General features: G+C 44.8%; 1 protein-coding gene across 1 annotated transcript in view; it reads right to left on the reverse strand.

The window, feature by feature from the left end:
- LOC149345332 (phospholipid-transporting ATPase ABCA3-like) overlaps positions 1–25,987 on the reverse strand; it is a 190,424-nt gene that overhangs the window by 135,557 nt on the left and 28,880 nt on the right. The window contains exons 3-4 of the mRNA XM_089547410.1: positions 16,131–16,289; positions 5,112–5,355 (exon numbers count right to left, since the gene is read on the reverse strand). Coding sequence (XP_089403536.1) covers positions 5,112–5,355; positions 16,131–16,289 — 403 coding nt within the window. The remainder of the gene's footprint in view (positions 1–5,111; positions 5,356–16,130; positions 16,290–25,987) is intronic.

Here is a 25,987-nt window from a genome sequence, read left to right on the forward strand (position 1 = left end):
CCGTCGCCCATTTGGCGCAACCCTTTCCCCGTTGAGCAAATCAAAAATGGCCGCGTCAGTATGAAACACAAGGCCATTCGTCTAAAATGGCGGCCGCAATGACATCCGCGCATAGCAACGGTGGATACATACCATGTGACCCATGGGACCAGATAGCATATTTTTTTTATTTTTTATTTACAAATACTGCTATCCCAGTTGGGACATTGCAGGAGTGGTACATAGGATGGAAAACAGATAAAACAGTAGGATAGTGCATAAACATAAACAAACAAACAAACATAAACATTTTACATAAACAAAAGTGTGCTATTAATAAGAAAATACATGATTAGATAATTCTTGTGCAAAGCGGTCAACAGACATCTGACGTAATGTAATATCCAAATTATTCCATAGCTCCACTGTCGAAGGAAAAAATGAATATTTGAAAGAGTCCAAAAACGGCATAAACGGCACAATGTTAAGCGGGTTAGTACGGCGAGTGACACGTGCTGAAGAACTGGCGAAAGAAAAGAAAAGCGGGGCGTCAACATAAATGCATTTGTTGATGATCTTGTGAATAGTGATAAGGCGATCACATATGCGTCTGTGTTGAAGTGTGTCAAGTGATAAGGTGCGGGCATGAGCTGTGCGAGAGAACTGGCGGTCATAACGTTTATATATAAATCTTATTGCTTTATTCTGCACATTTTCTAGTTTAGTGATGTCTTTAGCGAAGTGCGGTGACCAGACTGCCGAGGCGTATTCAAGCACAGGCCTTACCAGAGATTTGTACGCCGTCAACTTACAGTTTTTAGTCGAATCCTTTAAGGTGCGTTTTAAAAATCCCAGTTTCTTCAGTGCCTTGGAGCAAGTTAAATCGACGTGTTTTGACCAATTTAAGTTAGAACAAAAGGTTACTCCTAGGTACTTGAACTCGTTTACGTGCGTTAGTTGATGAGTGCTGTTAGTGTACGAAAAACGCAAAGGATTCTTCTTGTTAGTAAATGTCATCGACACAGTTTTACTGAAATTTATCTTCATCTGCCATGTGTTGCTCCAAGCACAGAATGCAGAAAACACATTATTTAAAATTAGCTGGTCGCATGCATTACTTATGTTTGAATACAGAACGCAGTCATCTGCATATAGACGAATTTTAACAGGTGTGTTAGCAGTTATCTGGACGACGTCATTAATGTAGATGAGAAATAGAAGTGGCCCTAGAACTGATCCCTGCGGGACGCCAGATGTTACAGAGACAGACGCTGATTGAGAGTGATTGAAGGTGACAAACTGGGATCTTAACCGTAAATAGTCCTTGATCAAGCCTAGTAGTGGAACGCCGTGAGTTCCTTTGAGAAAAGCGCCAAGTTTAGTAATGAGTTTACTATGAGAAACCAAATCGAAAGCTTTGGAGTAGTCAATAAAAATGGCGTCCAGCTGACCGCGGTTATTTAAGCATGATGCAATGTCGTGTGAGAATTCAATTAACTGCGTGAGTGTGGAGAACCCAGCCCGGAAACCATGCTGATTATTACAGAGAAGATTGTTGTTAGACAAGTACGACACAATATGTTTATGAATAATGTGCTCTAATACCTTGCAACAAGTACACAATAAGGAAATTGGTCTATAATTGGAGAGGCATTGTTTATTACCGGACTTAAATACTGGCACTACATTAGCTATTTTCCAGACTTGTGGAACGGTTTCGGATAGAAGGGACTTTCGGAAAATCACAGTCAGGTAGCGGGCACACCACTCAGGATACTTTTTTAGAAACATATTGGGTATACCATCGGCTCCAGCGCTTTTCGTCGCGTCAATTTGTAACAGTAGATTAAGAACTCCATTGTATGTTATATCCAACTTCGGGAAGGACGGCAATTCAGTGACTAAACTAAATGTTGGTGTAGTGCCATTGTCACTCTCAAATACCGATCTAAAGTAATTATTAAAAGCTTCGGAGATAACTGAAGGGTTAGAACATGGTTTATCATTAACAACAAATGATGAAGAACAGCGACCGGACGGAGTAATTGTTTTCCAGAATTTGGATGGGTTGGATTTCATAAATGTTGTTAGCGTGTTCTCATAATAAAATTTCTTAGCGTCGTGCATTTTAGTTCGCAGAGTCGTTTTCAAGGAAACAAGAAGCCCAGCATCACTTTTATGCCGTGATTTACACCGGTTGCGAAGCCTCTTTATGCGGCGTATAAGTTGGATGATTTCCCTGTTGTACCATATATGCGTGGGGTTTCTCTTGACACATTTCTTGGGGACGAACTTACACAGACAGTCATGCACAACTTTATAAAATTGTTCGACCAGCGTATCAACATTGCATTGATCACTACTAAAGAAAAAATCATCAAAATTTGACGCCAAAGAGCAAAGTATCATGTTATCATCGGCACGAGAGAAGTCAGTAACCATCTTGTATTCAGGTCTTTTGGGTTCAGGTGCGATGTTCAAATTAAGAACGACTGCTTTGTGATCGGAAAGGCCATCAGTGACCTCGCATTTGAACCCACACTGTAACAACTGCTCGTTCAAAAGCACAAGATCGAGTATAGAGTCACCACGCGTAGGAGATTGGACAACTTGTGACAAATCGAAAGATACGGCTATGTCGATGAGCGAGTCACATTGTGCCTTGTCCCGACCGGTCGACACAAGTGAGGCCCAATTTATGTAAGGCAAATTGAAGTCACCACACAAAACCATTTTGTGGTTATGTAATCTATGGGTTGCAATATAATCATTCAGAGCTGGAAACACATTGTAATCAGCATTTGGAGGACGATAAATAACACCTATAACCAACGTCGAGAAGGAAGTATGAATTTTGCACCAGACGGACTCAGTCTCTGGAACATCGGGTAGCGAGGAAAAGTTGATGCTACTTTTAAGAAATAAGGCCACACCGCCTCCGCGACTGGACGATCTGTCTTTTCGTAAGACGCAATAACCAGGCGGAACAAATTCTTCGTCCAAGATTGAGTTGTTGAGCCATGTTTCTGTCACACAAATAATGGAAGGGTGGTGCGTTTCAATAAGCCAGTTGAAGTTAACGATTTTGTTCAGTAAACTGCGAGAATTCACATTTAAAACCGTAATGCAAGGTACTTCGCTTCGGGATTTTGCATACGGCATTCTCGGCTCGCTCTTCCCCCGTCATTCAAGGCTGGGCGATTTACCGTCTTGGTTGTTCGTGAGCCGGACACGCATGCCAGTTCGCGAATCCCACGTGTAAGCGGTACCATCGATAAAAAGTTTATCATGGACCAGCTTAATCTTCGCACCTTCGCGCTTATCATTTTTTGCCGAACGCCAAAGCAATGACCTTTTTTGTGATGTTTCGCGAGAGTAGTCGTCAGAGACACTATAGCCGGACCCTTTCAGTTTGCTACATTGTTTAAATATAGCTGCTTTTTCATTATAGTCATATAGCCTCATAATTACGGGCCTGTGTTCATCTTTTTTCTTATGACCAATCCTGTGAATTCGCTCCACCGAAGAAACAGTAACACCAAGAGTGTCAGAGAATATTCCTTTCAACACTTTATGTTCAATATCCTGTCTTGTTTCCGTATTTCCCTCCGGAACACCATAAACTATCAGATTATTTCTACGCGCTCTATCTTCCAATTCAATTAGTCTTTGTTGTTGCTGGTCGACTGTGCGGTATAGGTGTTCAACAGTACTTTCAAGAGTAGTTAGCTTAACGCATAGCTCAGAAAAGGATTCCAGTTTTTTTTCAATTCCAGTTAGTCTAGCTTCCATATCCGTCTGCTTATCCAGGATTAGCTGCAATAACTCCTCTGTTGTTGGCCCCGGATTGGTTTCGATGTCCCCGGATAGCAAAAGAGAAAGATGAGAAAGATGCGACAATACCACACTGAGCATTTCAAAAACGTTCACTGGGAGCGGCAGTACTACAAGAAAAGGATCACTTGTGCGAAAATGTGATACAGAAGTATAATATCCAACCTGCAAGGTAATCCACACATGTTTGAGCGACATGACCGATGCCGTACCGCCGCTCCCACTGAAGACGGAGCCATGCAGGGACGCCTTTATAAGCCCAGTTTCAGACGACGTGCCCCTGGCGGGTTGGTTCCAAAAGCTTTCCTCGGTGACGTCACTTTGCATGATGAACGATGATTCAGGCAAGGCGGGTAGTCTATAGCTCATTCCTTGTAAAAAGGTGGTGCACAACCGCCATCAGATGGCACCCATGTGGCACCATACCACGTGACCAATATGAACGGTGTATATATACCACGTGACCGCACATAGTATATGTAAACAGGTGGTGCACCACGCCGCACCACGTCCCCCAAACGGCCGCATAGCAGCAGCACGGCGTCAGTCCTGTCTTTTTGTGCGCCTTCCGTGTCCTCGTTTCTTGCGCCATTGCCAGTTTTTGCTTACAAAATGAACCGACTCGCCCAAACTAGAGCTTTACTTGTCCTTCATACACTGCTATACCTCCGTTCCTCTTTAATATTTGTGTGAATCCCTGCCGTGAGCTAGGCTCTAACTTAAGTAGTGATTTTAACCTGCACGAAATGCTGAATCGTAAGACACTGTCCGGAACATTCTTCGGCAAACGGTTGGCATGGCACGGTTGGCATGATGATTGTTTGTGACACGCGGTGCCGACTACAACTACTACGCCGACGGCTTTTCGACCGAATGAGCTGTATATGTTGCCGCGTGATAAAATAAGCCCCATTTCAGACAGACTATGTGAAGCAAAAGTGTTCACTGGAACTCTGATCATGGAAGACAGTTGGGCTAGTTGGTGTGAATTCGTTAATGACTGCGACATTGCAACTAGCGTGGAAACACAAGGACAGCGACACAAGAAACCGACGGGACAGCACGCTAGCGTGCTGTCCCGTCGGTTTCTTGTGTCGCTGTCCTTGTGTTTCCACGCTAGTTGCAATGTCGCAGTCATTAACTGGAGCTCTGTAGCCAGAATAAATGATATCTGGAACAGAGGTTAAGGCCTGGCGAGGTCCAGTTGGAATTTGCGGCCAGCCAGGGGTGGTCCCCATCTGTCACTAGCCGTATCGTTTTCTTTAGCACCGATGGTCTATTTTATCGCGACGACTCACCAGTTTTGCACACAGCAGCGACAAGCATCGCCGTCGATATGTGGCCCGTGTTGAAGGCGACCATGACGAAGACGAGTAGCGTGATGTCCGTGCGGCTAAAGAAGGTCCTCCCCTGGTCGCCGCCCCGCAGGAAGAGCATGAAGCCCATGACCGCCGTGCTCTCAACCATCTGGATGACGAATGCCGACAGGAAGTGGCCGAGCCAGAACTCGGGAAGGGTCAGGCCGTTTATTCGCTGCAGGTCCTGAAAGAGGGCGCCTTGTAATGACGTCATTCGTGCACCAATAGACAAAGGAAGAGCTGCCATATCAATGGAAACACTAATAGCAGCGGGAGCCATATTGACCGCTAGTCGAATCAATTAGTCGAATGAAAGCGTAGCTTTTCATAGGGATCGGCTCCGACGACCTTTGGCTGCCCAAGACGTGACTTCTTGAAGCTTGAAACGTCTACTCCAGCCAGACTTATTGATGTAGGACATTCGAAGGTATGTCAAATGATCTGTCTTCTGGAGCTGAATACTTTAACATCAAACAAGTATATATCCGTATATAACGAAAAATGGCTTATGATTTATATGAGTTTAGCGTCCCAAAGTGACTCAGGCTATCAGGGACGCCGTAGAGAAGGAATTTGTAACAGATATAGCAAAGATGGCTAATGACGCAATGTTCGTTCGATATTGCTAAAGCTCGATACTGACATACTGCCTCAGCGTTTTGCTCTTTTTTTAGGAAAGGAAATGAAGCAGCAACCGTCTCACTCATCTCGGTGCACACCTGAACCACGCCGTAAGGGGAAAGGATGAAGGAGGGAAGGAATGAAGAAAGGAACAGAGAGGGGCTACAGTCGAGGTCTCCGAATAATTTCGACCACCTGGGATCTTTACGTGCATCGCCTCGATCGAAACGCCACGGCCGGGTTCGAACCCGGGTACTCCGGCTCAGTAGCGCCTTAACCAATGAGCCACCGCGGCCGGTCTTGGCCCCGTTTTGGCGAAAACGAACTCCAAGCTTCCTGTGCTGCAGCTGCAGTTGGCTAAAGTGTGGGACGCATTGAACTTGGCCTATAGCCATCGATGCTTGCCTTCTAATCACAAATAGGTCTCTAAAACATAGAAAGTTCCAGGATATAAAATACAGGTATAGCCAAACGAAGTGCGGTGACGGGAATGCTTTTGCCGTGGAGCGCACTTCCAGTCGTCGATCACAAAGACGTTTTCATCACCGGCATTAGCATGCCATGCGAGAGGCTACGACAAAAGTATATATATTTTTTTTTCTGCTGCACTAGAAATTACCGGGGCCACTTGAGGAACTTACGTACGAGTAATGCGAGGCACTGTAATTGCGTTCTCATTCTTTTCTGATTCCATTGTTATTCTACTCTATTCGTTGTAATTTAAAGGCGCCAAAAATCGCACACACGCACACACAGGACAAAAGAGCGGGAAAGAGCGCCACTCACTACGGCCGTCTTTAATTACAATGATCAATTACCAACTGCCCAACCAAGAAGTTCTGCCAAGATTTATTCTATTCCTTTGTAGTTTATGCAGCTTAAGTACTAGTAGTGAAAATTACTGGTTAACACTTCATATTTTCCTGCCACTGTCAACGTCACACCTTTTCGACCAATCACCAGTTTTCTAACCGAGCCACTTTTTTGGCGATTCCGGGTTTTCGTGTCGATGAGCTAGCAATAATAAAGAGGAGTACTGATGTTAGCATAATTTTATTGCAAATATGTCATTTGTGACAAAAAGAGAGAGCCAGTGAAACGTGAAGTACACCAATCGCGTATTCCTGATCCCAGTTGGCTCATCGCATCCCCGTGCAGCGGTAGAAATACGAGGAAAGCAGAGCGACGAGCGCAGCCAGAAGAGAACAAAAGCATGCCTCACATTCTATGCACCAAACCTCTGCAAGCTCTCCACGGCATTTAAGCAATAGGAAGCAGCGCCTCCGACGAACACAAGTCATAAAAACTTTGGCCGGGCACCCGTAAAGTCTATCGGGACTTACGATTTTCCCTGTTTTCTGCGCATTGGTAGTGCTACCGAAATATCCGTCTAGAGTATGGGTCTTACTTTGCTGTTTCTCTTTGGTGCCCCTATTAACTCTAATTTCCTTCACACGAAGTTCTGTCCTTCGGAGCCCAATACATGTAGGCAGAGCGAAAGAAGACAAAGCAAACAATTTTTGCTGAGCCCTACCATTGCACAAACCTGAGCTCCAGTCCTGACCCTTCCTGGTATTTTGCCAAAAACAGCTATCTTCTTAAGAATCGGCGGCACTCTAGTTATAGCTGTGCTCCCCATTGCAAAGGTCATTTCCAGGGAATTTTTTTTCAATACCACGAAAACTTCTGATATGTGTCGAGGGGGTGCATTTGTTGGCATCTGGAAAAATGAAAACTTGGCATAGTTTTTGCCAAACGAAGAGCATTAAGCAGCCAGGAAATGAACAAGAGAAAATAAAATGAAAGACAGGTAGGCGTTGTGTGTGTGGTTCGTCTGATTCATTAAAATTTCCTGCACGCTAGAGGTGCCTTGTTTAGACTAGGCAAGTTGAATATATTTTAATAAACACTTCTCAATTTTTCATTTTTTTAGACTAAGTTTAGCGCAGCACTTTTTAATAGAAGAGAACTCCTTTATTACACTAACTTAAGAACACTATTAGAATATGTCTGCGTGGTTTATTGCCCGCGAACTAAAGCGCATTGTGCACTCGTGCAGCTTGCTTCGTACGTAAAAACTGCGACTTTACCGTCGGTGCCATCTCACCTAAAAAGTGGATGGGATGGGACTCGTTAAGGAGCTTTCTTCTAAGCAAGCCGGCTCACAAAAAAACGAGGGGGGAGAGAGAAAAAGGGTGAAGTGCACCTCAAGCTGCTCACTGTAAACATTTCACAGGGCAACCAACTGTTACCTTGTGTGTTGGCAGTGGTGCGATGGCATTAGAGCTGTTGATGCCTGTACCGGAAGTTACGTCACTTCCGGTATACTGACGTAAAGTGGTGACGACCGTTCCCTACAGCCAATGACAAAATTTTATGACCGGTGAAGATGGAGGAAAACAACAGCTTAGAAGACGGCTTGTGAAACAGCGCAACGGCACAAGGCCAGAGGACAAGAAAGGACGATACACAGCGCTGACTAACAACAGAATGTTTATTCAGTAAGCCATGCTTATAAAGGCGCCAGCGACACTGAAAAACAGAAAAATACAAAGAACCGTGACAGATATCCCTCCGACCAGGCACGTATTTGATAACACAAGGCTGACACGTGTGCAAAAATTCATGTTCTTTCTGCAAGATAGCGACAGAAGGGGTGCTTACACACCTCTGACCCAGCTTCAAGATCTCAGACGCTTCGTTAACTTCTCTAGTCAGCTGATCTTTGTGTCTATCAACAATCCTGCTTTTGTCATACAGAGGCTGGAACGAACAATCACGACTGTGAACACCGATGTGGCGGGCAGATTCTTGACATCATTTTTGTGCTCCCTCAGCCTATCGTTCAAACAACGACCAGTTTGTCCAACATATGAACCACCACAACTCAAAGGGATCGAATAAACCAGATTCTCTACGCACATCACAAATTTAACCTCATGCTTTTTTGTGCAGACGGGTTCACCTTCATTTGACTTTTTGGGGCCATTTACACACGCGCACAAACTTCTCAATTTCACAGGAGCTGAAAACACAACATCTACTCCGGCTCTCTTACCTATTCTTTCAAAATTATGCGAGGCAACATGAGTGTAGGGTATGACAGACACATTTTTTCTTTTGGTACTGTGGTTGACAGCGGCATTAAGTTTCAACTTTTTCAACATCCCCTCCGCTACTGCTGCTAAGACGTTGAGGGGGTATCCTGCAGTAACGAGCCTCTGAACCCGATAATAAAAACTATTGGCAGTCCTGTGGGTGAAAGATTTCTTCATGGCGTTACTGAAGCATGACGCTATAATACCCCTTTTTACGAGCTTCGAATGACAGGAATTGTACGGAAGCAACGCTTTTTGCTCCTAGGTTCAAAAGACCAGCACATATGTGCAACAGTGAAGTACAGGGTCAAGTCAAGAAATTTTATGCAGTCATCAACAGGTACTTCGTGTGTCACTTCAAGAGGCGCCAGGACTTCAGAAAAAACTGAAAGAATGGCATTAACTTCTTGATCAAAATTTACCGCATCAGATTTTATCAGAATCAGGTAGTCATCTACAAAACGGAAAAATTTTTCAGCCTTTGAGCTAATGAGACGATTTTCAAGCGTCCTGTCAAGCATGGCTAAGTAAAAATCGCTGAGCAATGGAGCAATGCACGCTCCTATGCATATCCCTTTCTTTTGAATAAAAACACGGCCATCAAATTCAGCGTAAGTGGACTCAAGGTATGTTTGTAAGAGGGCCAAGAATTTTTGTACGGAGATGCCGGAAGCATTCTGAAAAGCAACAACTCCGTACCTGTCAATTACTTCTTTCATGCACTTTAGCAGTTCGTCATGTGGGATAAAATAATAGAAGTCTTTGACGTCAATTGAGAAGACACGCAACCGTTTGTCCTGGTTATTCTTCAAAAAGTCAATTACATCGTCCGATTTTTTCACCTGATAAGGGTCGTCAATGGTTAAGAGAGCTAAGCTCTTTTGTAAAAACTTCCCCAGACACTTTTGCCACGCGCCATTCTCCGAAATAATCAGGCGTAAAGGCATACCTAATTTATGAGTTTTTGCAGTAAAAAACATTCTCAGGCTCAGTTTTTTTCACTTATCTATCGAGGAACACAGGGCTTCTAAATTGAGCTTCTTGCACAATTTTTTAGCCTTCGTTTTGGCTTTTACAAGGTAGGCAGTACCGCGCTCATTGAAAACCGAGTGAACCGCATCGCCCGCTTTTTGATTAAAACAATCCCTGGGGAACACTGCAAAACCCCCTTCCTTGTCCGCGGTCAACAAAACTAAAGAATGATTCCGAAGGTAACTGACAGTCTTGGTAATCGGGAGGTTTTTTGTTCGAGGCCTTGGCCGCAACACCACGTCCACTCCGTCCGAACGGCATCTGCTGGCCTCCGGTTCCTGCGGTTCCTCCGGTTGCGCTGTTTCACAATAAATCATGTCAGACCAACGTGCCCATCAGTTATTGTTGTAGAAGACGGCGTTCGACACGTGTTTTTTTTTTTCTAACCGGAAGTAAGGGGTCTGGCTCGCCAATTAGCTCGTTGCCTCACCGTGCTTGCGCATGTGCAGCTAAGATCAAGGCGAGCAGACGTTCTCGCGCTGCACCGCCGGCCGCTGACAGACGCATGATGCAAACGCCGCGGCTGTGCGATTGGTCACTTCCAGAAGCTCACGCGAAAAGGCCTGTCTTCTGACACAATTTTGTTAGCCATGTCGGATACTGAGGGCGAGCCTTTCTTTCTGTGACGGCCACACATAGTTTCCTGCTGAATGCTGAAGCTTTGAATGCTATCGCTGTAAGAAATGCATATTTCTTACAGCGCCTTACTTCCTTTACTTTCTCAAGTAAAGGCGCCTTGATTGCACTGTAGTATTCTTGATTTTTCTTTTCTTACCTGCCATGACTTACGTACAACGTCATTTTCTCAGTCTTTCTGTAGTAATGCCTCTTTACGTTGTACTTTTTGTGTTTTGGACTGATTTCCTTTTTCTTGTATAGTTTTCATCCCATTTTTTTTTTGTGGACAGGTATTCATTCGTTGCCGGACTTACTAGTGTTGAATTTCTGGTCTTTTTCTTTTGTTTGAGTAGGCGTTTTATTTTACACTGTTTGTAAAATGCCCCTCCTGCTAGGGCCAAAGCATTGGCCTGCAGTATGGTTAAATAAATAAATATTAATTGTAGCGGAAGGCTACGTCTTTCCGATCTGTGTGGGGGCTCGCCAGCGTGCCAGCAGCAGGCTCCGGATATGCATAACCAGGCCTCAAGTGCCGCCTCATCTCGGTGACCAGAACCGACAGCGCACTTCCTAACCAGAAGAAGATTTGGCAACCCTGGTGTAGTACTTGGCCGCAACCTTCTATGGACAAGCCTATTAACCCTCGGGCCGCAGTCCCCCCGCGGATGCGGAGCAACTGACCAAGGCGGCGGTCAGACCTGTGACGCAGCGGAGGGTGCTAAGAATCTCCGGCTGCGCACAGGCCGCCATTGGAAACTGAACCTGGCAACGTTTAACGCAAGAACCTTATCCAATGAGGCTAGCTTATCAGTGCTGCTGGAGGAATTAGCCGGTATTAAATGGGATGTCATAGGGAGTTAGGAGGATAGAGGAGGCTTATACAGTCCTAAAAGGCGGGCACGCACGGCGTTATCGTGGATTAGCAGACATGCGAGAACTAGGTGTGGGATTTTTCATCAATCAGGATATAGCTGGCAAAATAGAGAAGTTTTATAGTTTTAACGAGAGGGTTGCAGCTATCGCAATTAGAGTTAATCTGAGGTACAAGTTGAAGGTGGTACAGGCCCACGCGTCTACGCCAAGCCATGATGACCGGATCGTTCAAAGCTTTTATGAATTATGTGGAGTCGGCAATGACCAAAGTAAAATCACAGTACACTGTACTGATGGGCGACTTCAATGCAAAGGTAGGCAAGAAGCAGGCTGGAGACCAGGCGGTAGGCTACTGTGGCATAGGTTCTAGAAATAGCAGAGTAGAGTTATTAGTAGAGTTTGCAAATAGAAACAATTTACGGATCATGAATGCCTTCTTCCGCAATAGAGCAAACCGGAAGTGGACGTAGAACCGCCCAAATGGTGACACTAAAAAGGAAATAGACTTCATACTGTGCGCTCACCCTGGCATCGTAGAGGATGTGGAGGTCCTCGGAAAGGTCCGTTGTACCGACCACAGAATGGTAAGGTCTCGTGTTAGCTTAGATTTGATGAGGGAAAGAAGGAAGCTAGTGAAGCGGAAGGCCATTAACGAGTTAACATTAAGAGGGAAGGTAGAGGAATTTAAGAGAGAAAGTAGAGGAATTCAGGATTTCGCTTCAGAACAGATTTTCCGCTCTAGCTCAATAAGACGACCATAACGTTGAAACAATGAACGATAATCTCACAGCTATCGTTACCGAGTGTGCCGCAGAAGTGGGTAGTAGGCTGGATCGACAGGACACCGTCAAGCTATCTCAGGAGACTAAAGATTTGATTAAGAAACGCCAAAGCATGAGAACGTCTAACTCCACAGACAGAACAGAACTAACACAGCTATCGAAGTTAATAAATAAGCGCAAGCAGCCGACATAAGGAAGTTTAACGTGGAGAAAATCGAGCATGCTCTAGAGAACAGAGGTAGCCTCAAAGCAGTCAAGAGAACACCAGGTATAGGTAAAAACCAGATGTATGCTCTAAGAGACAAAGAGGGCAATGTCATTAGAAATATGGATAAAACAGTTAAACTACCCGAAGAGTTCTACACAAATCTATACAATAGCGAATGTAATCATCGAGTTACGGAGAGAGGCAGTAGAGCACAGCAATGCGACATTCCGCCAGTAAAGAAAAAGGAAGTAAAGAGAGCCTTAGGAGTAAGGCAAAGGTGAGAATCAGGTAACAGCTGGTGCGAAACAGGTAACAGCACATTTGCTGAAGGACGGAGGAGAGGTTTTGCTAGGAAAAGTAGCCTCCCTGTGCACACAATGCTTGGAAGGAGCTTGGAAGAACGCTAACGTTATCTTAATTCATTTGAAAGGAGACGTCAAGGACTTGAAGAAGTACAGACCGAACATGCAGCTTACTGTCCGTTGCCTACAAGGTTTGTACTAAGGTAATCGCTAACAGAGTCAGGACAACCTTGGACTTCAATCAACCAAATGATCGGCCAGGCTTTCGTAAAGGGTACTCGGCAATCGACCATATTCACGACATCAATCACGTGATAGAGAAATGCGCAAAATATCACCAATCCCTATATATAGCATTCATTGATTACGAGAAAGCATATAACTGGAAACCTCAGCTGTCATGGAGGCATTGTGGAATCAAGGTGTGGAAGAGTGTTATGTGAACATATTGGAAGATATTTATAACGATTGCAGAGCTACTATAGTCCTCCATAAAGTTAGCAATAAAATTCCAATACGGAAAGGTGTCAGGTAGGAAGACACCATCTCGCCAATGCTATTCACCGCCTCTTTACAGGAGGTATTCCGGGGACTGAAATGGGAACAGTTGGGGATAAGAGTTAATGAAGAATAGCTAAGTAATTTGCAATTCACTGAAGAGATTGCCTTGCTAAGTCACTCACGACATGCACTGCAAATCATGGTCAATGAGTTATACTGGCGAATCACAATAGTGGGGTTAAAAATTAACACGCAGAAAACCAAAGCAATGTTCAAAAGTCTCGCAAGGGAACACCAGTTCACAATTTGTAGCCAGGTGCTGGAAGTAGTAAGAGAATATGTCTACTTCGGGCAGGTAGTGACCGCCGATCCGGATCATGAGAGGGAAATACTATACGAATAAAAATGGGGTGATGCGCTATGGCAGGTTCTATCAGATCATGAATCGCAGTTTACCAATATACCGCCAGAGAAAAGTATACAGCAGCTCTATCTTACCACTATACTCACCTATAGGGCAAGAACGAGGAGGCTAACAAAGAGGTTTAAGAACAACGCAGTGAGCCATGGAAAGAAAAATTATAGGTGTAACGTTAAGAGGTCGGAAGCGGGCGGAGTGGGTGAGAGAACAAACGCGGGTTAATGACATCCTAGCTGAAATCAAGAGAAAGAAATGTGATTGCGCAGGGCATGTAATGCCAAGGCAAAATAACCGCTGGTCCTTAAGGGTAACGGAGTGGATTCCAAGAGATGGCAAACGTGGCAAGATGCGGCAGAAAGTTAGCTGGGCGGATGATATCAACAAGTTTGCGGGGATAAGGTGGCCGCAACTGGCGATGGACAGGGTTAATTGGAGACACATGGGAGACGCCTTTGCCCTGCAGTGGGCGTAGTCAGGCTGACGATTATGATCAAAGGGCCGAAAAAAAGTGACAGAACGGCATTTATACTTCATGCTATGTTAAGATAAAGCATATGAGAAGGACTTCATTTTCGTATAGTTGCAGACCGCTTTTTTTGCTTTCCACACATGCTCCTTTTTTTAATGACTCCTTTCCTTTCCCCCGCTCCTAGAATCCGGCTCCAGCGACGACCCTCTCCTCGCGCGGTGCTTTTCCGCCGCAGATGGGCTGTGCTCCATTCGTCCGCTCTCTTTGTAGTCTCCCACATCATTCTAAGGGAACCACCCTCCGATAGAGCATTCAAACAGTTCAAAAGAGAGCGACGCCCTCCGCCATGGCCGGGCCCAACAATTGATCAGCACTGCTGGCGGGCATCCGCTGATCGCACTGCATCCTCTGGAGGTAGATCAAGTGCAGTAGGCATCGATAGCAGAAGCCGCGACCAGCACACACGTTTTCCTCCTATATGTAGTTTGTTTTCAAACAGTTAAAAGATTTTTGGCAGAGCGCTTTCAGCCGCCTGTTTTGTTTCACCTCAGCTAGAGGATCAGCTCGTGCCGGTGAAAAATTATTGAAACGCGTACCGCGCCCTCACCGCAGCAAAACACACCGCACTACACAGTCAGTCTCTCGCGCAGGGTTTGGGTATCGTCATGTTAATCAAGTTCAATTTGGGCGGTGCAAACAGACCAGCTCTGCTGCCCACTTCATACTGCGCCCTCACCGCAGCACAACACACCGCACTACACTGTCAGTCCCTCGCACTGGGTTTGGGTATCGCCAAGTTAATCAAGTTGAATTTGGGCGGCGCAAACAGACCATCTCTGCTGCGCACTTCATACTGCACCCTCACCGACGCACAACACACCGCACTACACTTTCAGCCTCTCGCACTGGGTTTGGGTATCGTCATGTTAATCAGCTTCAGTTTGGGCGGCGCAGACAGACCAGCTCTGCAACCCACTTCATTCCGTGGCTTCACCACAGCACAACACATCGCACTACACTGTCAGTCTCTCGCGCTGGGTTTGGGTATCGGCATGTTAATCAAGTTCAGTTTGGGCTCCGCAAACAGACAAGCTCTGCCGCCCACTTCATTCTACAAATTCACCACAGCACAAAACACCGCACTATGCAATCAGTCTCTCGCGCTGGGTTTGGGTATGGTCATGTTAATCAAGTTCAGTATGGTGGGCGCAAACAGACCAGGTGTGCTGCCCACTTCATTGATACGCGGGCTCTGATAGGAACATATTCGACCTTTTTATTACTAGAACAAGAGTGCTTTAAACTGCGTTAAACAATAAAAATTTGAAATTTGGCAACCTTACAACTTCAGATACATCCCCGCTTGTTGCGTATTCAAGATTCTAAGCTGTCTGATAATGTCGACATCATGGTGGAATTTAGCCTGTTCGGCCAACCCTGTAAACAGCGTCCTTAAATAGTGATTTCGCATCTTAATACACTAAAGCCAAGGTTTGTAAAATTCTGGTTTTCGGTTAATGGTGACTTTTGCTAAAGACTAAAAATAACGTAAGCCACATTAGTGGTATGGCCAATTTAAAAACTAACGCCCCTTATTAGCGCACAAAGCCTCGAGAGTATTGGTTTGTGCGTCACCTGCCCACCAACAATGCAAAGCAATTGATTTGTTACAGCATATCTAAACTGTTAAACAGCCTAATGCGGCACGATGTTAATCCTATACTATAGCCAAACGGGCGAGTTGGTGGTACATATTGAATGCCAAGTTGGCTACTTTTCTATAAAATGTATTCCTTTCCTTGAATAAAATTTCAGTTGTGAGTCAGCGCTTGTCCTGTGTTTTCTTCTACTTTGTCTGCGTTGTTTGCGCTGTTGGCATTCAACACGATGTTAATGTTAGCTCCTGTATTTAAGTATGCGTGTGCCTCATCGCTTTTCATTTTCCCGCTAAGCACAGAAATGAGAAGCATTAGCTTCCTCAGCATCTCGTTGAAGTACAGGAAAACTCGCTCGTCTCGCATCCACCTTGCGCACCTTGAGTCCCGTCGAGAGTTCGGCAGTGAATGTGGAGATGCGGCACAGCAGCGGGAAGCAGTACACGAACAGCGTGAGGAACGGGGTGAAGGATCGGTACTCCTCCACGTCCTCGACAGGTGGCACCTCCGGCAGCGGCCGCAACGAAACCTGCGGAATCTGAAGAAACGAATCGCCGTTCTTCTCTTCGAATCACTGCTCCTCAAGGGCGGTTGTATACAGGACGATTGACTTGCTTTTCCTATTGCATCGAATATACCCCGTAGCAAAACTTGGCGCGTTACAATAGATGAGGCACATCGACACAAGACTAATAACAATCGCCTTTCCGTGCGTTGATTTGTATTTTTCTTTTGCACCACTTAGCAGAAGCGATCCTCGAATGCTTGATGGGGCGTAGTAATAATTGCAGCTCTGAGTGAGCCACCTTCGTCTCCCACGGCTCTAGCTAATTACTATGTTGCTATAGAGTTAGAGTTGCGCTGGAGAGTTGCACACCATGCGGAGGAGAATAGATGTCTCTCCACAGGCCTGGCACTGCTGTGTAGATATCTGTCTGGCCAAATATTCGTGCACTGTGCGCGGTTGGAGAATGTCCGTGCCTGCAATTTTTTGCATATTGCGGCTTCTCTTGTACTGTGGGCTAAGTGAGAAGGGTCAGATTTCTGGCGACTGAGTCTATGAAATTCGGTCATTTCTTCGTACGTTTGGGGAATGGAGGGTTCGGGGTGAGGCGGTGACGACGCTCGGAATTCGTGGCCTCGAGCTCTCCGGTCGGCCGCCCCGTTACCCGTCAGACCTTCGTCCACCGCCGCTATCTCCGCTATGTGGCTGGATACCGTATTCCTGCGTTCCTTCCGAAACGGGTTGCTAATGTAGCCACCGGATGTTGGACGGCGTGTATCAGAAGCCCCGTGTCTGCTATGTATTTCAATGCAAAAAGTCGCGTCTTTAGCCCTTTTGTTCTCAGTTTCTTGCGTTGCCATTGTGTGTGTGCTGTACAACTAAAGATTAAGCGAGCTGAACACTATAAATGTAAGCATTCTTCGTAAAACAATGCAACTTCAAGCAAACCAAAGCAAACAGGCATGCACGTATCACCCTGCTGCGGCAAAGGCGAACTGACTTTAGGTTCAGCCTGACTTTAGGTTCAGCCTAACTTTAGGTTCAGCGGCTTTTACCGGGAAATCGTACCGAGTGTGAGATTCCTTTCCGCGCGGTTTTCAAATGATTTTCTGTCGACTCTGAAACAGAAGAAACTGTACAGTGCTTTGTGCGATATAGTTTTCCCAGTGCCCTTGTACAAGGCCTTGTACAGTGGAGGGCCAGGCAGAGTTGTTTTAAAGAGGGTTAAAAAATGCAGGCGCCGCCACGAACAAAAACCTTCTTTTTTAAGCTGCATACCAAAACCTTACCGGTTAAAATATTTTGGAGGGAAAATAATTATTTTTACCATGAGAATTTCACCGTTTAATTTCCAGAAAGCCGGAAACAATACACCACGTTTTTCACACTGTTTGGAAGCGGTTTATTTTTGGGATGTATTGCATCGAACCCTACAGAAAGAATTACCACTAGACCCCTATGGCATCCGGTACTTATCTGTAGAAAATAAGGAATGAGTACCGTTTGACCTGAGAATGCTGATAGGCCTCCATTGTATATGGCGCTCCAGAATGGAAGGCTACCGTTGTGACAAAGACGCAAGACCTGCCCGAACTTACTTTCGGGAAAGCATGGACTGGTTTTTGGCCATCCAGGAAGCCCCTGTGGAGCCTCCAGAGTGGTTCTCGAGACTAGAGCCGCTGTGCAATTTGCATGAATTTTAATCTGACGAAGCCAGATCATGCTGGCTGACCACGACAGTGCCATGTGTATGTACATTGCGTTTAGTGAGTTTTGTTGATTGTTTGTTTTGTTGAATGTTGTATGTCAAAGCCAGGCAATAAAGGAAAAAAAAAGCTGGCATGGCGGAGTAGTTAGCATGCTCGCCTCGCATTCAGGAGACCCTGGTTTGATTCTCCAACTCGACCAATTTCCTGCTCAGTTTTATTAATTTGTTTATTTTACTTAGAGCATCACTATACCATCCCTATAACTGGTTGCATGGTCACTAGCCAAAGTAGAATTGGCTCCGTTTAAAGTTCGCGCACTGTGACGTCACGGCCATTTCGACCAATTGAAAAGCGTGACATTTCTGTCGACAGCAACTGCTTACAACGATGAGGCATTGAAGGCTTCCGCCTTAAAACACTACGTTCTTACCTGGTTCTTGTGTTCGGAGCGTAAAGGAGCACTAGTGGAATGACGATGAGGCTAAGGTAAGGCACGGAGTTGGACTAGTTGGTTCTTAAAGTCAGTCATAATAAAACTGCGCAAAGAAGACAGGACAACAAGAAGACGCACAAACAGGAACACACAAAGCGTTTTGTGCGTTCCTATTCGTGCGTATTCTTGCTGTCCTGTCTTCTTCGCGCAGTTTTGTAATGACTGAGGCTTAGGTCGCCTCAAACTGAATTTTTGTGTACAAAGAAAAGGCGAACGATGGCGGAAATCCTGAAACTCGTTCCTCGAACAGCCACTCGCTGCTCCAGTTTGAAGTTTCGAGTTGCAGGCGCCCGACGTCTCGTCTCATCGAAAGCGGGCAGTGCTTATTGCTTTAGGCAGTCATTCACCCTGCAGACGTGCTTGAAACCTAACTCCATGGCACAGCCACGTTTACAGCTGCACTGCACGAGACAAATTGTGGACGAGAAAGACGAACAGAGTACAAGCGTTATTACGAGTCAATTGCACCAAGCATCACGAATAAAATCCCATTCAGGCATAAATTGGTGCACCACGAAACAGTACTTGATACACTCTGTCCAAAAAGCAGTACCATACCTTTGGGAGGGGCTCATGTGAACCAGACACCGCCTGCACCTCACCAGATAGTAGCCTCACCCTCGCTGCAGTTCGGTCGAAACTTAATTCCGCAAAATGGTCACTGCAAGACGGCCGCCTGGAGAAGCTTTCTACCTTTTCTTTCTTAAATTCCTCCCGCATAGATGAAACAACTTGGGCTTAGACCACGGGAATGTGCATAACAATGAAGAGCCGAGTAGGCGACTATAGCGCAACTGCATGACGCAGAGCAAAGCAGACGAGGCTTCATACTTGTGTGTAGCGACGTCCTGTCGCCTGCTACTGTCGTCCCATTGAGAAGCAGTGGACCATTATTTTTGGAATGCCTTTCCCGAAGACCTTGCCGATCTCCCCATGCAGTCCACGGCTCAACAGGTGGGTACTGTCGTCGAAAAAGACGATAAGGGCGAAAAGGCAAAATGACAAGGAGAAAACGAAAACACGGCCATCAGGATATCTGAATCTCATTGAAACCCCCTCAAGATCCTTTCAGCAGATCGGCATAGACTTGCTTGGCACTTTCCCGAAGTCAACATCTGGAAATAAGTGGATCATTGCAGCTGCTGACTACCTGACCTGCTACGCCGAGGCAAAAGCCCGACCGAACGGAACAACAGCAGACGTCGCCAAATTTTTCGTGGAGTAAACTCTTCTGCGACACGGCGCCCCCGATGTGCTCATCACGGACAGCATTCACGGCGGATATGACGCAAGCCATCCTGCGTTACAGCCAAACCAGCCATCGGAGGACAACTGCATACCATCCGTAGACCAACGGACTGACCGAGCGCCTCAACAAAACCATCGCCGATATGCTCGCCATGTATGTCGATGCCGAACACAAGACCTGGGACGTTATCCTGCCTCACATCGTCTTCACATACAACACCGCAGTGCAAGAGACCACCCAGGTGACGCCTGTTAGGCACTTCCATGGCATGGAGGCCACGACCACGCTAGACGCCATGCCGCCCAATGTTACCGAAGAAGATCTTTTATTTATTTATTTATTTATTTATTTATTTATTTATTTATTTATTTATTTATTTATTTATTTATTTATTTATTTATTTGCAGATACTGCAGACCATACATATACATGGCCCAGGCAGGAGGGGCATCCGCGACAAAAACATGAGTACACATATAACAAGCATACAGCTGTTCAGAAACAAATTTCACACAAAAAATTCATAACGAGCGAAGTACAATTAGCAGCGCAAGAATTGACGCTCCAGTTCTTTAACAAAGTCACTGGCTCCGAAAGTGTGCGAAGGCAGGGAATTCCATTCACTGGTAGTCCTGGGAAAAAAACTATCCTTATAGGTATTGGTTCGTGCAAAAATTGGAGCCAAGGAGTGAGGGTGTGTGTGTCGAGTTTTTTCTGGTGCAATGTGGCTTAACACAGTCTGGCATGTTTAACCTCAGCGTACCTGAGACGCAGTTATGCAAAAAAGCGAGCCGACTAATTTTTCGACGGGATTCCAATGTTTCTATACTATGTTGCCGCATCAATAAGGAAGGAGAATCGTGCCTTTTATATTTGCTAAAAATAAACCGGACAGCCTTTCTTTGGACTCGCTCGAGCTGCAATATGTCCTTCTTATTGTGCGGATCCCATACAATGGAGGCATATTCGAGCTTGGCTCTAATGCAGGCATTATAAGCTAATAGCTTAACTTCGACAGGTGCACCTTTAAGTTTCCTCTTTAGGGACCACAGCTTACTAATAGCGGAAGAACAAATGGCGGATATCTGCGGAGACCAAGTTAGTTTATTTGTTAGCGTCACACCAAGATATTTATGCGTGTCTACTTCTGTTATAATATTGTTGTTAAGCAAGTAAGAATAGGTACTGATATTTTTCTTCCTTGTAACTCGCAACAGAACTGTTTTTTGTGCATTTAGTTGCATTCCCCATCGAATGCACCACTCATGAATAGCCTCTAGGTTTGCTTGTAATATTGTATGGTCATTTGGTGCTATGATGTTCTTAAAAAGCACACAATTATCCGCGAACAATCGGATAGCAACGCCACCATGAACGACATCAGACAAATCATTGATGTATCAAAAACAATAGCGGCCCCAAGACGCTGCCTTGGGGGACACCAGAAGTCACAGACAGCGTTTTTGACGAGCAATTCATAATTTCAACAAACTGCTGCCTATCTCTAAGGTACGCGCAAATCCACTGCAAAACGCAGGGAGGAAGACCAATGCATTCCAATTTGTACAGCAACTTTCCATGCGGCACTTTATCGAAGGCCTTCGAGAAGTCTAAAAGCAGCACATCTAGCTGGCCATTCATGTCAAGAGCTTGTGCGAAATCATGAACACTACAAACAAGTTGGGTAACAGTTGACATGTGCTTCCTAAAAGCGTGCTGTTACTGTGATAGAAGGTTGCGGCTTTCTAAGAAATCTCTGATGTAGGTGGCAATGACGTGTTCTAAGAGCTTACAGCACGTACTCGTGATTGAAATGGGGCGGTAATTTGACACAGATAAACGATCACCATTTTTGTAAATGGGAACCACACGTGCTTTCCTCCAGTCATGTGGTATTTCCCCTGTGGCAAGTGATAAGTTGAAGATATCTGTGAAGAATGAAGATAGTTGTTCCGCGTACCGTCGCAGAAAAGAATTCGGTATATCGTCAGGACCAGAAGGTTTTTTAGTATCGAGTTTTAAAAGCATAGCTGTGACCCCTTCCCTAGAAACCACGAGATCATCCGCGCCTGCTGAGTGTGTACTGTGAACCCTGAATTCTTCTGCGGCAGTGAATAGACTCTGGAAGTAACCGTTGAAATGTTCGCCGATTTCAGGGGGATCAGATATTGTTGCATCTCCGATTTTAATTTTCTTAATTTCCTTTTTGCTTTCATTTAGGTGACGCCAGAATTTTCTGGCATCGCTCTTTATGAAGGCAGTAAGACGATGACCAAAGTAATTACTTATAGATTCCCTAACCTTTGCCAATAACTCTTGTCTTAGTTCATGGAAGCGTGTGGTTGTCGTGTTGTGGTGCCTCCTTAGTCGCTTCATCTTACGCTTGGTATGGATAATGTCACGGGTAATCCAGGGAGTGGAGCGTCGGCTACGAAGATTCCTTGAGGGTACATAGTTATTAGACATTTTTAGTATAGAGTTTGCGTTTTTTGCGTACGCAACACGCAAGATGTTTGCGTACGCTAAATTCAAAGCGCGAACAACACCTTTAGGTGAGCGTTTGCGGACCGTTCCACAATGGACGCTAAGTAGACATACAACATCCAGGTTCAGTACCGTTTGGGTAAGTACCTAGCGCCACCACACGTCGAAAAAAAAAATTGAGGTCGTTTTGAGAAGTGCTAAAAATGGCCGTTTCCATGACGACAGTGTACACAACCTGTCGATAGGCTTACGGGCTTGAAAACAGACTGTTCTCAAGAGTACCGGCAAGTTATCGCACATAGCATTGCGTCCCAGTGAAACGACAGAAAGCGAAAGCGAATACCACCATTTATTGCCAATTGAGCGCCGAATAACTCAATGACGAGGTATTTTAGAACCGAAGCGGGCAAACAGGGCGCCGCCATGTTGTCTCCGCAAGCCCCGCAAAGACGCTACGCTATTTCCAGAAAATTGCGTGCGTACGCTAAACGCTAAGCTTCTTTTAGCGTTCTGCGCATGCGCATTCTACATGCGCTATTTTATTGCGTACGCAAAGGTTTTGCGTACGCTATACTAAAACTGTCTATTAACACAAAATTTGATGGCGCCGCAAAACTTTTTCCAGGAAATTTCAACATTATTGACCACGTTGTCAAACTGGATAACGTCGAGGTCGCCGCCTACCTTCAACGCGCAGAAGCAGCCCGAATACTTGATCGATTTCGGATGAAAGAGCAGCAGCGGACCGACGCCAGACGCTACAACCTACGAAGCGGCAACGCGGAATACAAGCCAGGAGAACGAGTCTGGGTTTGGACGCCCATTCGCAGCCGCGGATTGAGTGAAAAGCTTTTGCGCCGCTATTTCATTCCGTACAAGGTTCTTCGTCGGCTGAGTGAACTGGACTATGAAGTCGTCCCTGACAAATGACTGCATCCCAGCGACGCCACGTAAGACCAGAAGTTGCCCATGTCATCCGTCTAAAGCCCTATTATGCGCGCTGAAGCTCGCTGTGTTTGCACCCTTGGTGTTTATTTTTACACAATCCGTTTCAGTTGTTTGTGGCCGCATTATGTACTAACGCATCGGGTCGATGTGAGAGGGTAGTAATGCCGCGAATGTCTGTATTGTTCGTTTGCTCATTCTTCAAAGCTGCCGGCACGCCGCTTTATCGCTTTGTTTGTGATGCAAAATGCGCCTATAGATATATCTCGATTGATCGCATCCAGGCGGAGCCGACTCTACGTTGTTCCAAAGTGTTGTAGTAATTTTCCAAGCTTTATCTCGAGAGTTCGCTATCAGCTTTAAAAGGAGCACGGTCGAGAGCGCCGGGCATTCTGTTCGACGACCGCCGAGCACGCTTGTTGCTACGCCGCCTCCGAGTGATTCAGTTTTTTGCGGGCGCAAGTCAGCCCAAATAAAGAGATCCGTTTCAGTTCAGTTCAGTTCAGTGCATTTATTTCAGTCATGTACAATGGCCGAGGAGAAAGGAAGAAAAGCCGCGCACGCGGCTTGACAAACCTCCCATCTCCCGTAGCGGCTTGGCATGGCAGTGACAGACAGCAGTAAAACAATAACAAGAGAATGCATGAAACAACAAATATGTACAATATCTTCATAACAGATCACCAGAATAGGCACTGTACTGTTACACCCACGCAAATGATAGTTTAATCACAGCACATGGATACTTTGTTTATATTACAGTTGCATATTATTCGTTGTTTTGTAAGAACATATTTCTGACAGCGTTATATGAAACGGAAAGAATGGATAGATTAGTGAAAGTGTTTCTATTAAGGAAAGACGGTAACACATACCTGAGAGTCTGAAAACCGTAATTTGTACGTGGACAAGGTACATACCAATATTTGTAGTGTCTTGTGTTGTGAACAGTGGTATTTTCCCGTAGATTCGCAAGGTCAGAAAAAAATGTGGTGCCACTATGTACCTGAGATTTGTACTGCTGAATTACACGGTACTGATGAATAACCCTTGCATCCATAATGCGGTATTTTGCAAATAGAGTACTCGTATGTGCTAAGTATGTAGCACCCGCAATTGCTCTGACTGCATTTTTTTGTAATGTTAAAACCTTCTGAATATTAGTTTGCGTCGTTGTACCCCAAGCCAAATGACAATATTTAACATGAGAGTCAGAAAGGGCATGGTAAATAACAAGTTTTGTCCTAGTAGGTGTCATGCACTTTAACCTTCTGAGTATGCCGACAACTCGAGCTAGCTTACTCTCCATTTGCTCGATGTGGTAGTCCCATAACATAAATTCATTGAAGTGAACGCCACGTGTTTTTACAACATTAGTTATTTCTATCACATTACCACCCAATGCTAAATCTGTAGGTACAGCCCATTTGACATTTTTAGCTCTAAAAAATATCGCCTTTGTTTTACGTGCGTTTATTAGTGTGGAATTTTTTTCAGACCATGAGTTAAGTTTACCCAACACGCTGTCAGCCTTTTCTACTATATCCTTCTCGTTGGTGCCGGACAGAAATAAAGTAGTTTCGTCAGCGTAAATTACGTATTCTGTTTCGGAGTCAATCTATACTAAATCATTAATATATACATTAAATAATAAGGGACAGCGGATACTTCCTTGAGGCACACCATGCTTTATTTTATTATAAGTAGAGCGATGATTATCTATAGAAACGTACTGATATCGGTCAGTTAAATAGCTGGTGATAAGAGATAGTGCCTTGTTCCGGACACCGTATGCAGAAAGTTTAAGAAGAAGAGTTTCGTGATGAATCCTATCGAAGGCTTTGGAGAAGTCTATGTATATTCCAAGGGTTGTTTGTTTACATTCAATGTTATTTTGGATTATTTCTTTTTGCTTCAGGAGAGCCATTTCAGTAGAGGACTTAGGTCTAAATCCAAACTGTCTTGGAGTTATCACGTTGTATTTTTCAAGAAAATTGGAAAGTTGTAAATGTATTGTTTTTTCCAAGCCCTTAGAAAAAATAGGCAATATAGACACTGGTCTATAATTAGCAAGATCGTTTTCCGAACCACCTTTATAAATAACAACTACTTTTGCTATTTTCATGTCCGAAGGGAAAATGCCGGTAGTCAAAGACAAGTTATAAATATAAGTTAAAATTGGGCAGATAATGTCCAAGACGGACATCACAGGTTTCATTTTCAGTCCAAAAGCATCGTTACTGTTTGTATTGTTCATGCCTTTATATATATTAAGCACCACATTTTTGTCACAACATGTTATAAAAATACTGTTACTTGTATTAGTAATGTAATCCAATGCCAGATTGTTGTGTTCACTATCAACAAGTCCACTGAAATAGCTATTAAACTTATTTGCCAGAGCGAGTCCGCTATAACTAATGCCTTCCATTGTAATACTGTCAATTGTATTTGTAGAGTTAGGGTTCAAGACTTGATTCAACCTATTCCAAACTTTTTGATCGGTCAAACCAGCGAACATGTTAAGGGGATAAGCATTCCTCGCTTTTCTTAAAGTTAAGTTCAGGTTGTTTCGGTACCTCTTGAACGTTGCCCACGATTCTGGACTGCGACTTTGTAAGAATTTCTGATACAGGGAATTTTTCCTCGCAATCATTCGAAGAATATTCGAGGTAATCCAGGGTTTACGAGCTCGTTTTGGTTTCTTTACATCTTTGCACGGAAAACTGTTACGATATATTAGAAGACATTCTCGCTGTTTTTCTGTTCGCCCGACTGTAGTCACCACTACATGACAATATTCTGAATTTTGTTTTTGTCGTGCTAGTGATGACTGTCTATGTCATGGCAG

Source organism: Amblyomma mixtum, chromosome 5 (genome assembly GCF_055824585.1).
Source record: "Amblyomma mixtum isolate Tamu chromosome 5, ASM5582458v1, whole genome shotgun sequence".
In the NCBI taxonomy this organism is placed as follows: domain Eukaryota; kingdom Metazoa; phylum Arthropoda; class Arachnida; order Ixodida; family Ixodidae; genus Amblyomma; species Amblyomma mixtum.